The following is a 13,925-nucleotide window of genomic DNA, read 5'->3' as shown; positions in this document are numbered from 1 at the left end:
CTAGGCCTCATATTTTCCCCATCCTCTTCTCATAAATCACTGTCTTCTCCCAAGCCCCAGTTTCTTCCCTCTTATGTTGCCTCTCCCCCCTACTTTCCAGCTATCCTCTCTCCTTGTCATCCTCTTTTCCCTCAAACACTCCTCTTTCTGACTGGGTCCATTCCCATTTCTTCTCATTCTTTCCTCCTCTGTAACTCCATTCTCCCTCTCTTCCCTGAAAGCAGCCTAGAGGCTGATTCTACAGCCCAGTGATTGTGGCGGAGTTGTTGGAGTCTTAGGTTCAAGTAGCTTTCCAGCTATTGCAGCAAAGAATCCTGTGGCACCTTATAGACTAACAGACGTTTTGGAGCATGAGCTTTCGTGGGTGAATACCCACTTCCTCAGATGCATGTAATGGAAATATCCAGGGGCAGGTTCTGTAATTGGCAGTTTCTCCTCTCTTGGTTTTCACACCTCAACTGCTAGAACAGGGCCTCATCCTCCCTGATTGAACTGACCTCGTTATCTCTAGCTTGCTTGCTAGCACACATATATATACCTGCCCCTGGATATTTCCATTACATGCATCTGAGGAAGTGGGTATTCACCCACGAAAGCTCATGCTCCAAAACGTCTGTTAGTCTATAAGGTGCCACAGGATTCTTTGCTGCTTTTACAGATCCAGACTAACACGGCTAACCTCTGATACTTTTCCAGCTATTCTCTCCCATTCCAGCAGTGTAAGTTGGCTATTCTAGAGCAGGTCTCATTCCCTGGAAGCAGCCCAGTTATCTCACCCACAAATCTCACATTTTATTTCCATACCCAGCTATCCCTCACTATTTATTTACTCCTCCAGGATCCCCTGTTGTTCTCTGCCTCTCTTATATTGCGCTAGCCCCAAAGTCTCTTCATCTATGATGGTCCTCCTTGTTCTGTGACATGAAAGCCCACTTCTGTTTCTCGATCCCCTACCAGGTGTGCTCTGGGTCCCCACTCTTCCCTCTTTGCTCAGCCTCTCAGATCTCCTTGTCCCCACTCCTCCTCTTCTTGCTTCTGTAGCTGCCTTTCCACAAGGTCATCATGTCTCTCCCTCCCCTGTTCTTCCTTAGGGAGCAGGGATAGGAAGGGAAGGGCTGGGAAGGCTTCTATAGCCTTTGTTCCAGTCCTAGGGGATGAGGGGAGAATAAGGCAAGGGGAGGAGACTGGGACAGGTTTTGACTCCTCCCACTCTCTATTCTACCTCTGTCCCATCCTTGTCTGGGTGTAGAGAGGGCTTGGACTGGAGCCCTCATCTATGTGTTTTACCCCCTACTTGCTTCTCTCTGTGTGGAAAGGGCACGGGTTCCGTCTCTGCGAAGGGTTCCGTCTCTGCTGCACTATAATCTGTTCCCCAGGTGTGTCTGCCTTTGGAACTCCACGGTTCTCTCTGCTCCAGCCCCAAGCCTCTTAATCTGGTGGCGGAAGTGGCAAGGAGAGTCTGGAACCCTACTGCTCTCTCTAATTCAGGCCCAGACTGGTTCTCCTGATGGCTGATGGTGGAAGTGGCAGGGGAAGTCTGGAACCCTGCTGCTCTCTCTAATTCAGGCCCAGACTGATTCTCCTGATGGCTGATGGTGGAAGTGGCAGGGGAAGTCTGGAACCCTGCTGCTCTCTCTGCTCCAGCTCCCGGAGTGGGTGAGCGCGCGCGGAAGGGTGGACGCGGCTGTCTCTCCGCTTCAGCTCCGACTCTCCCCTCCTCTGTGTGTGCAGAGCTCCGGGCTAGAACGTGGCCCTTTCACCCTGTGCTGCTCTCGCTCGCTCTCTGCTCATGAATATTCATGAATCTCCTCCCTGTGACGTTGCAGCAGTCCCGGGGTGAAAGCTGGCGCTGCTCTGGTCCTGCCAGTGAGGCTGTGAATGACTGAGCAGCAAGCGAGGAAGCAGCCGCCGCCGCCTCAGCAGCAGCCCATCGCCCCCAGCACTGCTCGCACCTGGAGGCGGCTCACGGGAGAGGCGGGCGGAGGGAGCCGAGCCCCCAGCAGCCCAGCGTTTGGTGGAGCTCACGTCTTGGCTGGAGCCGAGAGTCCCCACCTGCCTGGAGCAGCCCGGAGATGCTGAGGCTGCGCTGGGAGTCGGCGCTGCTCCTGCTGGGGGTCGGGAGCCTCCTGGCCGCTAAAGGTGGGTAGCGCGGCGAAGTTTCCTGGCACCCTGCCGGGGCTGGGGGAAGGTGACATTTGGCTGCCCTGACCTCCGTGCCTGCGGCGTGGGGAGCGCCCAGGCTCCGGCAAAGAGCGAACCCAAGTTTGGGGGCTCGCGGCGGCAGCCGGGCGTGCCGGGAGACCTGGGCGAGTCGCCCTCCTACTCGAAGGAGCTCAGGTCGCTAGGGTGACTCGGAGGGGGCCAGCTGGGCAAATCATGCCGCGCACATGTCTCCCCCCCACCCCAAAAATCCTCACGTTGCTTGTGCCTGGTGTGAAGTCAGTGCGGGCGTGGGGAGTGACCCACTGCCGAGGGGACGCCGCGGAAAGTTGGAGACACAAGGAGCCGCTGGAGCGCTGGGCTTGGCTCACCCTTGGGGGTGGGGGGATGTTCACCGGCTCCCCAGCATGTGCGGTTGAGGTGCTCTGGCTCTCCAAGAAGAGTCTGTTGGCCTCGGGTCGTTTGCAAGGAGAGAGCTCGGACACCAAGCCACTAGCCCGGGAGCCAGACGGGAGCAAAAGGCTTTCTCACGTGACTGAGATACCCACTGCCCGAGTGAGTGGGGCTGGCGTTACACGGCACTGCGGGGAGGACAGGTTGCTGGGTGCGCAGGAGAGCTGGGACAATGTTTGAATAACTTGTTGATGCCAACTTTTTTTTTTTTTTTTACAAGATAAACATCCATGGGGGTAGGGGGTAGGGGTGTGAGAGAGAGGAAGTGACAAATGAAAGGATGTCAGCCTGATTTCTGCTGAGATTTACCGCGACCTTCCGATTACCGTTCCGGTTTGGAGATCACCATTTAGCCATCTATTAGCTAAAAAGACAGTCGTATTTAGGGATCTCAAATACGTTGGGATGTCTCCAGGTTCAAAGTAAACAATTTGTCAGGGCTGACTGAGACACTGAAAGAAAAGTGTGTATTTTGGGGTGTGTGGGGAAGGTAGTAACAATTACTTCTTCGGGGAAGCTGTGTAGCATCAGCTTGCTGGGACCATCCCAAATAAACTCGGTCTGCTCCCTCTTTTTATCCTGTTGTAATTAAATATAGATTGTTAGAGGCTTATTTAGACTTTTATCCTTCAGTAACCTCAGCTTTTATGTAGGTCTAGCAACCGTTTGCTGCTGCTTATTTTGACACTTATGGATTGTTTTGGCCCATTAAAAATCTGATTTTCCTTCCTGTCATGGTTCTCTTGCACTTCTGCTTCTTTTCACTCTTACAAAGAGATTCAGAAAAGAAGTTTTGAGGTCTTTAGCTTTAGTTTACTTTCAGATTGTTTAAATGTAATCTAATTACTGTATTCCTGTAAGAAATCCTGTCACTTGTATTATTTTTGGGGGAGCTCTTCAGTTGTAATTTCGCCAGCTGACTCATGTAAATTTCAAGGAACATTGTATTCTTTCTGGAGAAAGATTCAGATTGCTTGGAAAAAAATGTAAATGATTCTCTCAATATACAGAAATAGAGGCACCTGAAGGAACTTAGTACATATAAAGGGACTTGCTACTTCTATTTCATATTAAATATATATATATTTTGATCACTAGAATATGCAATATTTTCAGGACAAATGTACTGTGACTTTTGATAATCAGTAAGGGGATGTATTTTAATGCAAGGATATATCTCCTGTCTTCTCTTTACCTACTTAGCCTAAACTTTAAGATAACCACCTCTTGTTGTAGATCTTTTCTTCTGGCAAATATGCCAGCTTTTGTTTCTTCTTAGGCGTCTTTTACAATGTTGTAGCCAGTTCAACAGACTGGTGCATCTGAATTCTATATTTCTGTCGAGTTCTATTTTTCATTTAACCACTGGAGGGCTGCAAAGAGCACTTTTGGACTGCAATAATTTTTTAAAAAATAGATGTTTAATACTTGATTAAAAAACTAATGACACTTTTTTGTCATGGCCTGCATTGTCCTCTACTACTTTGCATCCATACTTGTATTTAAAATCTGATATAATCTGTGGGTAAAATACCAGACAGTAAAGTGTCATATAGTCATATGTAATGCATCTAGTATCTGTCATACTTCTCTCTTTAGACTCTAGTTTTCATTTCCATTAATAAAGAGGGGAAAGATAAAGGTTAGGTGGATGAGAAAGAAGAAAGCACCCTGAATTTCTTAATATATTTCTATACACGAGGAAGATTTGGAGTCAAAAGGCAGTTATGTGCACATAGTTGAAAGGCTTGTTAGTGCTTAAAACTTAAAGCTATTTGGTAGCTTGAAGCTAAATGCTTTCTTGTTTGAGGCACTAGTAAGATGTCATGTACTTTGTACACAGCTCGTATGGCTTTTGTGATTGTGCATCTTGCTGTAGGGGGTAGCACAGACAATCCATGACAATTATTCAGTTTCTCCATAGCTCAACTGTTCTAGTGGCACAGTGCCCACATTTTTAGATTAAAACACAGAAGGTTTTGGGGTGAGAGAGGAGATCATTGAAATCAGCAGTTCTTCTCCTGTTCATTCAGTAAGACTAATGGATGCTACTTTTTGGGTTATTTGGAGCTGCATGCATACAGTTGAGCTGTTGCTAAATTCTCCAGAGAGTCTGGAAGATGCAAGATCTGTTCCTTAATCTGAAGCCTTCAAATGTTAACATTTAGCACCTAAGAAGGGTTTTTCAGTACATTTTAACACATAGGCACACATGGCCACAAGTAGGAACAAATGAAAATCTAATGCTGTTTTACTTCCTCCCTCTGCCTCCCCCAAATCTGTGCATAAGGCAGATCATTAAAATTATTTATCTCATTTTAATATTTGGTTGTTTAAATGCTCAGTCAAGCTTAATAAAAGGTCCAGAATATCTTGTGAGATCTCACCAGTTGCACTGTTGGAATTCAACTCTTTTGTTTGGAATCTGTGAGCAACATAAACATCACTTTAATCCTATTTTAAGTACAGCAGCAAGCATCTCAGTGATCTAAATAACTAGAGGAACATTTGATACAAAATGTAATTAGTTATATGTGCAAAACATGTTGCCTTAGTCATACAGGACACTTCCAAATCAATGGAACATTGAGTCCCACTTGGCAAATGCATTGTGTGGCTACATCGGATATTACTGCCAGCAACATGAAAACGGCAAAACCAAAGGGACAGATACTTCATATTTTGCTTCCAACAAAGGCATAAGCGTGAACTCTTCCCCTCACCTCCCCTAGCAAAAATGTTTTGTTTGAGAATTTCACAGGAAGATAGATATCTAAATACTAAAATGAATGAACTTGAGTTCATGGTATTAAATGAGGATATTTATATAATAGGTACCACAGAAACTTGGTGGAATGATGAGGGTAATTGGGACATGGTATACAATATATAGAAATGCCAGAGTACGCTCATGCTGGGGGCAGGGGGAGCGCGTAGCGTTATAGGTGAAAGAAAGCATAGAATCAAATATCATACAGATCTTAAATGAATCAGACTGTACTCTAGAATTTCTATGGGTAGACATTCCATGATTGAATATTAAGAATATAGGAGTAGGAATATACTACCGACCACCTGATCAATATGATCCCAATTATACATATTTAGTATTGGTGTCTAAAGTAACTGTTTCCACTCAAGAAAGAATCTTGGAGTCATAGTGGATAGTTCCCTGAAAACATTTGCTCAATGTGCAGCAGCAGTCAGGGACACAACTTCATGCTCTGGGTGTCCCATAACTTCTGACTGCCAGAAACTGAGACTGGACAACAGGGGTTGGATCACTTGATAATTTTCATGTTCTGGACATTACCTTTGAAGCATCTGGCACTGTCCACTGCTGGTAGACAGGATACTGGGCTAGATGGACCATTGGTCTGTCCCAGTATGGTTGTTCTTGTGTTCTTATCCTAATTTCTGAATTAGTCAATATTTGTACAGTGCTATGAATATGTTGACGTGATTATTTAGAAACTGTGGATTTTACGCAACTCTAGATGTTGTTGTACTAGGTAATGGTGAAACTTTCTCTTACCGTACAAGTTCAAAGTACAAATACATATGCAAAACAGAAACATCCTTTATTTTTTTCCATCCAAAGTACATTTGAAGCAGCATTGGTACAACGAATAACTCAGAGGCCTGGGAGTCAACCAAACTTGGTTCTATTCCTGATGCTGCCATTGATTTGCCTAGGGCAAGTCATATAAATGCTCCTTGCCTCAGTTTCCCCATCAGTAAAACTGAGAAGAATATTTTATAAAGCAGATTGAGATCTCTGGAGGAAATGGTGGCTATAAAAGCAAATTTATCTGTCAGAGATTAAAAGATGTATATAATTAAGATATCGTGTATGTTAGGATATTGAAATGATTGAGAATTCTCAGAAAACAAATCAGAGTATTTGATGCTACTTCCATTGTTTAGATATTTCAATATAAATGGCTCTTATGACAGCATTTAATTTCGTATGATATAGAAGGAGTTAATTCTCTGAGCCTGGCTAGATTTGATGCTGCTTATCCTGATTCAGTTTACATGATACCCGTTTCATACCTATATCATTCCTATTACATACATTGGAAGATAATCACAGCCAGAAGCCAGTGCTTCATGCTTTCGTTCAAGCCTTTCAAAGCACTTTACAAACATACTAAGAATGAAGTATGCTGTACCGGTCAAGTATGCTCTCCCTCCTGTCACCAGCCATTGTTGGTTGGTGTTGAATGCAGTGTGGGATCACAGCCTTGCCTTTCTTGTAATGATGTTCCTCATGGGAGTAGAAGGAAAATATTTATTGCCTGGAGAACAGCTCCTTGTCGCCTATCTCTAAATTACATGCTTGAACCTTGGTAGACTGGTTTCAGTCTTGCTTTCATCACTTTTTAAAGATCAGCTACTTGCCCCTCTGCAGAAAAGCATGGAAGCTGCATAGCAGTTGTCAGAGACAACGTCACCTTGTTTTGGTTGTTTACTGTCAGAGAAACACTTGGCTGGAAAAAAATTCTCAATGGTTAATCCTCCCTCACAACCATTAGACACTGGAATCAAAGCAGAGTGGGGAAACTAGCTCTAAGCATGTATAGCTGGTAAAGAGTAAAAACACTTTGCCCTATGTTAGGACTACATCTAATTGCCTGCTTCATAGTTTCTGCAAAAAAATAAGATTCATAATTGGTTACTGAACACCAGAGAAAATATCTGATAAGAAATATTAGAGAAGTCTATCCTTAATGCAGCTGACAAATTTATCTTGTAGACTTTTCTGTATCACGTGGTGAAGACATTTTGGAATGATGCTTAAAGCCTGGTTCTAGCTTTCAAAAGCCTTTCCCTTGCCCCTTTCATTATGCTGTGTATTCTTTGTTTCCTGAATTCTAACCTCCATCTCACTTTATTTGCCTCAGAGTAGTTCTTTATTGCTTTAACTATATCCAAGAGCATTATGCTGAGAAAATGGCAAAGTATAGCTTGCCCAGCACATGCAGAGTGGCTCTGTGGAATGGCTAACACTTCATTAAATGGAAAAAGCTTCCCCACTGTGGTACAAAAATAGAAAAATTTGAGACTAAAATGTGCTGTTTTTATATTAAACTATTTCTCCCTCTTCTCCCTCCCTCCCTCCCTGACAAGTATAGCTAATAATTGACTACTAACCTCCAAAATATTTTAATGCAATTTTAAAGATGCACAATTACAATTTAAAATAGACTAATTCTAAAGTCTCAATTACAGTGAGATTTGGCTTGAATCAAATTCACCGCTGTTGTCTGTCTCTGGAGGATTGTGAATTATGTGTAGTTTTTTAAAATGAGATTTTTACAATTTCCCTCATGCAAATTTGTCCAATAGCAGCCTGGGCAGAGCAGCCCTTGGGTCAGGCCAAAGAGAGACTATGAATTGTGATGTGACAAATGGGGATGAGCTTTATTCGGCATTGCTAAAAATGGCAGTGGATGCTACTGAATATGCTCAGAAGTGACATTTCAGTCACTTAACTGAGTTATCCCTTTTGATACAATGATGTTTAAGGGTTTTGTTTTTTGTTTTGAGATAAAACAAACTCAGACACAAACAGCATCTCCAACAGAATACTTTGGGGGCAGGTAACAATAAGTTAGAAGTTGCATGTGGAAGATGTGATAAAGTTTCCCAGCATTCCTGCTCAGACTAAAAATCTGACAGCTGTAGAAAGGGATCTAGATAGTGCACATGGCTTAGGAGAGGTGTCAATAATAACTATGGTTGCAGACTACCAGTATGTGACTGTGGCAGCGTTGGGACTGAAGTATCATCTTCTCTTCTTCCATATACTGAAGCAGTTTACTGAAGACTGTAAACATTGCCTAGTAGTGGATACAACAACAAATTGAACAGATTGGTGATGCAGCCTTGTTCAGTTAATTGGAAAGCCCCTTGTAGTGTGGGAGATGTAGTCTATGGGTATGGCTACACTTACAGTTGTACAGCGCTGGGAGTTACAGCTGTCTTCATACAGCTATGTAGGGAAAGTGCTGCAGTGTGGCCACACTGACAGTTACCAGTACTGCAGTGTGGCCACATTTGCAGCGCTGTTGGGAGTGGTGCATTGTGGGTAGCTATCCCAGCGTTCAAGTGGCTGCAACGTCCTTTTCAAAAGGGGGGGTGAGGGGGAACGTGGGGGAGAGAGAGAGTGTGGATTTTTGGATCTGTCAGCTCCCTGCCTTGCAAGTTCTGAGGACTGGAACATACACATCACCAACCTGCAATCAATTTAAAAGTTTCGAGCCCTTCCCCCACCCCTCTCTTATTCACTAAATGCAAATTATGCACTCCTAAATAGCCTTCAGACCACATAAGCAGCTGCTCAACACGGACTCCCCTCTCCCCCTCTGCCGTGTGACTTCTCTTTTCAAGCAAACAGCTGTGAACCTTCCAGAGCAATTCCCCTGCCCGCCTCTGCTCGCTCGCTCCAGCAAACAGGAGCTGTGTTTGTTTTTTAGATAAGCAGCTTGGGGGAGCTCGGAGTTCAGCCATTCTTCCGGTTTGTTGTGAGCAGGCATTCTGGGATACCTCCTAATACCCTGGAGGCCAATAACAGCGCTTTTGGTGGCCACAACTTGATGAGCAGCGCTGCATCACCAGCGCTGCAATCGTTACACCCCAAGCAGACCAGGTGTACAGCCAGCGCTGCAGTCAGGGAGTTGCAGCACTGGATGTGCCTTGCAGGTGTGGACAGTTACTAAGTTGCAGCGCTGTAAACCCACCACCAGCGCTGCAAGTCTCCAGTATAGCCAAGCCCTCAGAGAGCAAAGGCAGCTGATTTGCTGAATGCAAATTTGAGGGTCCATAGCAAAGATTTTAATTCCACTCTGAATTTAAAGAAGTCCAGCTCATTTGAAAGCTTACAGAATGCTTCCTTTCCACACACCCAAAGCTTGTATGGTATATTGGCAAGACTGTGATAAGTACTACACAGATCCATTGACAATCTTATGATGAATGTGATCTTGGAGAAGACAATCTGTCTAGCTACTTTGATTAAGAATCTATGAATTATGAATCATCACTTCAGGAGAAATCTGACCCAGAGGGTGTGGAAAGTGCAAGTCAAATAAGACAAACTAATAAACACAAAAGGGTGGAAACTTCCCCTCCCCAACCAAACCCACAGACCTAGGGAGAAAAAGACCAAGACTAACATCAAATAGGAAACAGCTGTTCCTGCCACCAAAAGGAAAAGGAAATGTTTTTCAGTTGAAGTTTATAGTTGGATCTCACTGGGCTTTTCTATTTCAATATGTTAGCTGTGATTCTTTAAAAATAAAATATATGTAAGTGGTTGTGATTTGGGAGAGGGGCGTCTCTAAAGTTAATAGAGGGGAGATGTATTGGAAGACATTTTAATGCCTGATCCAAAATCCATTGAAGTAAATGAAAATCAAGCTGTTTAAAGAGTTCATTTGTATAGGCAGTCCCACGTCAGGGTAGAGTGACATCTGTCACTTCTAGGATGTTGTTACAAATAAAACACTTACTTCTGTAACCATATATGCGTCTGTGCTTCTTGCACCACAATACTACATTATATGTATACATGTAGTGTACACACACACAAATAATGTATAGATGTATAGGAAATGGCCCAAATCCAAAAGAAGAGTTCAATATCTACGGTGCATTCAAACATTTCATTGATTTAAGTGCTAGTCTTGGCTGTGCAAAGAATATTTGATTGGGAATGTATCAGGGGACTTATTGTTTAGATAGCTGATATTTCTTCAGAATAGTCTCTCCTACTGAAGGTATGACACTCTATGCCTTCTTTTCAGTATTGCTTGGTAAATTCTAGTTAGGTAATCCAGTTTCCTCTGAATCACTGTGAAACTGCAGTCTGAGGACTCGTGCTTTATATTCAGTTTTATGTTGTGGATTTTCTTTAAATATACTAATAGTTATGGTGGACAGATAGTACCACAGTTCATTGCTTGGCATCAAATATTGTGTAGAGGTCTAACACTTGAAATAATTTATTTGTTTTTCCTTTTCCTTTTTTGAATTGTGCATTTGCTAGATAGAAGTTGGATTAAGGAATAAAAAGGGAGCAGAAGATAGCTACTTGATTTAAATATTTAAAAGATGTATGTAAAAATGAATTCCTTATACTTAGTTCAGGGGGAATTTGCTTTAAGTGGTTTATTTCTGGTTTTTGATGTACATGTTGCATCACAAGTGTGCCACGTGTGGTTACATGTTGACTACAGTAGTTGGTTTGGGGGAAAATTGCAGAAAATGAATAAACTGTTAAAATGTTGTTGATAGAATAGAATCAAAACTATGGAGAATTTCATAGTGATGTTAAAATCAATAAGACATCAATAAAATGTAAAAAACAAAACAAACTAACCTCCCTTCCCCTCATAAATAATTGTTAATCTCCTGTAATTCTCAATAGCTGACATTTTCAAAAGAGCCAAAGGGAGTTGGGTCCCAAATCTCATGGATCTTTAATGGGAAATGGGATCCTCACTAACATCCGCTTCCTTGAAAATCCCACCCTGTGTGACTGAGATATGATAAAGTCTGTCTTTAGTCTTTGTGTGTTTCTATTTGTATATTTAATAATATTTCTTTTAGTTCACCCCTTTTGTATGACCGGATCTCAAACCCTGTATCTGTTGGAGAGCAGAACCCTGCAGGGCTGGGTAACATGCCCAAGTTCGGTAGCCATGGAAGCAATTATGAATCCTAAGGGCGGATGATTAACTCCCCTGTTTGCAGAGGTTCTGAATCTGCCCCTGACTGCCATATACGCCATTGAGGATCCTGAGGGATGTTGCTGAAGAGATACCACTTTTCTCATTCCATACTTGGGAGCAGAGTCAAACTCCTCCTTTCCAGTTGAATGACAGCCAGAGTTTGAATGATTTGCTGACAGACACAGGAGCAGTCTGGCTACTCCCCCCCCCCTTCTGCCTTTGGTCTCAGTGCAGGGAAACAGAAGCTTGGGATCAGTGGAGGACTGTAATTGCATGGAGTGGGGAGAATATTTGCACTGGTTCTCTTCCTAAGCACCTACATCTAACTTGCCTGAAGAATGGGTTCAGATTCCCTCTGTCCTCCTTATGTTTTGGGCCTGAACATTCTCAGCGTCACATAGACTGATGAGCAAGTGGCATACATGGCCAGCTGGGCTAGTACATCCCCAGTATCTTTTGAGCTGTGGATCAGCATCCAGCCTGTAATTCTGGGGAGTAAACTCTAAAGCATTTTTATGAGTTGGGTGTAATAAAGCATGTTTTGAATTTCAACTCATTTTAATGACTATAATGACTGCCAAGGATGGCCAGACAGAATGGCAGGAGTTAATTCTATTGTTTTATATCAGTTGTTGATGTTTGGCATTCATGGACAAAATCCTGGCCCCATTGAAATTTAATGGGCTTTTTTGCCAGACTTCAGTGTGGCCAGGATTTCACCCCAGATGTGTAGTTTATGCTTCTCTGTGCAAACATGAACAGTTCTTTCTTCACTACAAAGCTTTCCATGCTATCCAAGTAGTTTCAGTAATGCCGACAGTAGAGAACCTGCCCTTTGCAACTGACTTCCCTATGCCTCTAGCTCAGGGGTGGGCAAACTTTTCACCAGAGGACCACACTGGGGTTCCAAAACTGTATGGAGGGCGGGGTAGGGAAGGCTGTGCCTCCCCAAACAGCTTGGCCCCCACATCCTATCCACCCTCTGACTTCCCCCTCCGGGACCTCACCCTCTATCCACTCCCGCCTGGCTGGAGCCAGCCACACCGCTGCACTGCCTAGCAGGAACTTGCAGCCCCACCGCCCAGAGTGCTGGCGGCATGGCGAGCTGAGGCTGTGAGGGTGGTGGGATAGCAGGGGAGGGGCAGGGGGCTAGCCTCCCCGGCCAGGAGCTCAAGGGTTGGGCAGGAGGGTCCCACGGGCTGGATGTGGCCCGCAGGCTGTAGTTTGCCCACCTCTCCTCTAGCTGATGTAACTGCTTTCATTAAGCCAGTGGGAGAAGTTCTTGTTTTACTTTTTTTCTTCCAAAAGTAGTTTTAATCTGATTTGAGAACATTAAATGAAGTGTTTATTCTGTAGTTGAGCTACCTAGGTCAAGTGTAGTTGTCATTAGAAGCATGTTTACAAGTTAACACAGCCTTCCTGCTGGCACTAGTTTTGCAGCTGTTATTCCCCCCAGTTCCTTTCTGTTGCTAACTGAATGTTCTAAGAATGGTTATAAAAAAAGCAACAATGTCATTTAACGATATCTCATTTGTAAGATGTATATTGTCCAACTGACCTTTTTATTTTTTTAAACAGACTACTGACCAGAGCTCACACTGCTAGTGGATTTTGATTTTTAAATAATCAGTATGAATGACATTTCATATGTGTAAATGTTGGTATTGTAGAGTTATCTTTGTATACAGTGTGGTTTAGGATAATTAAATAAAAGTGGGACACCTCTATCAAGAATGAAGATCCTCAGTCTTTGCCAGCATCCCACTCCCCCGCAACAATACCTTAATTTACAAAATTAAGTTCTCCTCAATCTGGGCTTGATCTGGTGCCTACTGCAGTCAATGAGACTCTTTCCACTGAATTCAGTGAACTTTAGAACTGACCCATATGTGGCAAATATACTTTCCAATGACCAAATTCTTGAATGTTGCATATGCCTATGCAAGGGCCATAATAAACTGAAAAGGGATTGCAAGGTGGTTAGCAGAAAAAGATGCTGTCTACCATCTTCTGTTGAGCTTTATTTTTTCCAGGGTACTGCCAGAGTTAAATGTAGGACAGAATGCACCAGAACCACAGGCAGTGATATTTATGAGGAAGCTGCATGGCAATCTTATTTAGAATAGTTTTTTAAAGGATAGAGTTAAAATATCCCAACAACTGAAGTTGAATAGCAACATACTCATTGGCAAACAGTAGTCTCAGGAAGAAGAAATAAACTTTAAGATCGTGGTTAATATGAGCTAGATCTCTTTTATTGTGAACTAAAGTACAGAGACTCTAAAACTAGCCTGACTTATGCTGAGCTGTTTTAGGAAGTCTGCATTATCCAAGTGAAGCATAAATTCTAGCTAAGATAGGAGACCCTCACATTGTATATTTGGTGTCAGAAATAGAAAAGAGCACATGGTAACGTAGTTAGGCTTTTTCAGTTGTTTTCTTCTTTAAACCAATTTAAACAGAACAGCTGTGTATATAAAAATGTAAAGGTCACAGTATAACTGTTACATTGTTTTACTGCTTTTCAAGGCATGGGCAGTTGTAGGCAGACAAATTGTTTCTGGGACTGTAAAT

The 13,925-nt window shown here is 43.2% G+C and overlaps 1 protein-coding gene across 1 annotated transcript in view; it reads left to right on the top strand.

Moving 5' to 3' along the window:
* The first annotated feature begins 1,888 nt into the window (after positions 1-1,888).
* Positions 1,889-13,925, top strand: part of CLSTN2 (calsyntenin 2) — a 749,401-nt gene continuing 737,364 nt past the window's right edge. The window contains exon 1 of the mRNA XM_030575667.1: positions 1,889-2,139. Within this exon, the coding sequence (XP_030431527.1) occupies positions 2,073-2,139 (67 nt within the window). The 5' untranslated portion in view covers positions 1,889-2,072. The remainder of the gene's footprint in view (positions 2,140-13,925) is intronic.

This window comes from Gopherus evgoodei, chromosome 9, assembly GCF_007399415.2.
Source record: "Gopherus evgoodei ecotype Sinaloan lineage chromosome 9, rGopEvg1_v1.p, whole genome shotgun sequence".
NCBI classification, from domain to species: domain Eukaryota; kingdom Metazoa; phylum Chordata; order Testudines; family Testudinidae; genus Gopherus; species Gopherus evgoodei.
Note: the sequence above shows the minus strand (reverse complement) of the source record. Positions and strands in the feature narration are given on the sequence as shown.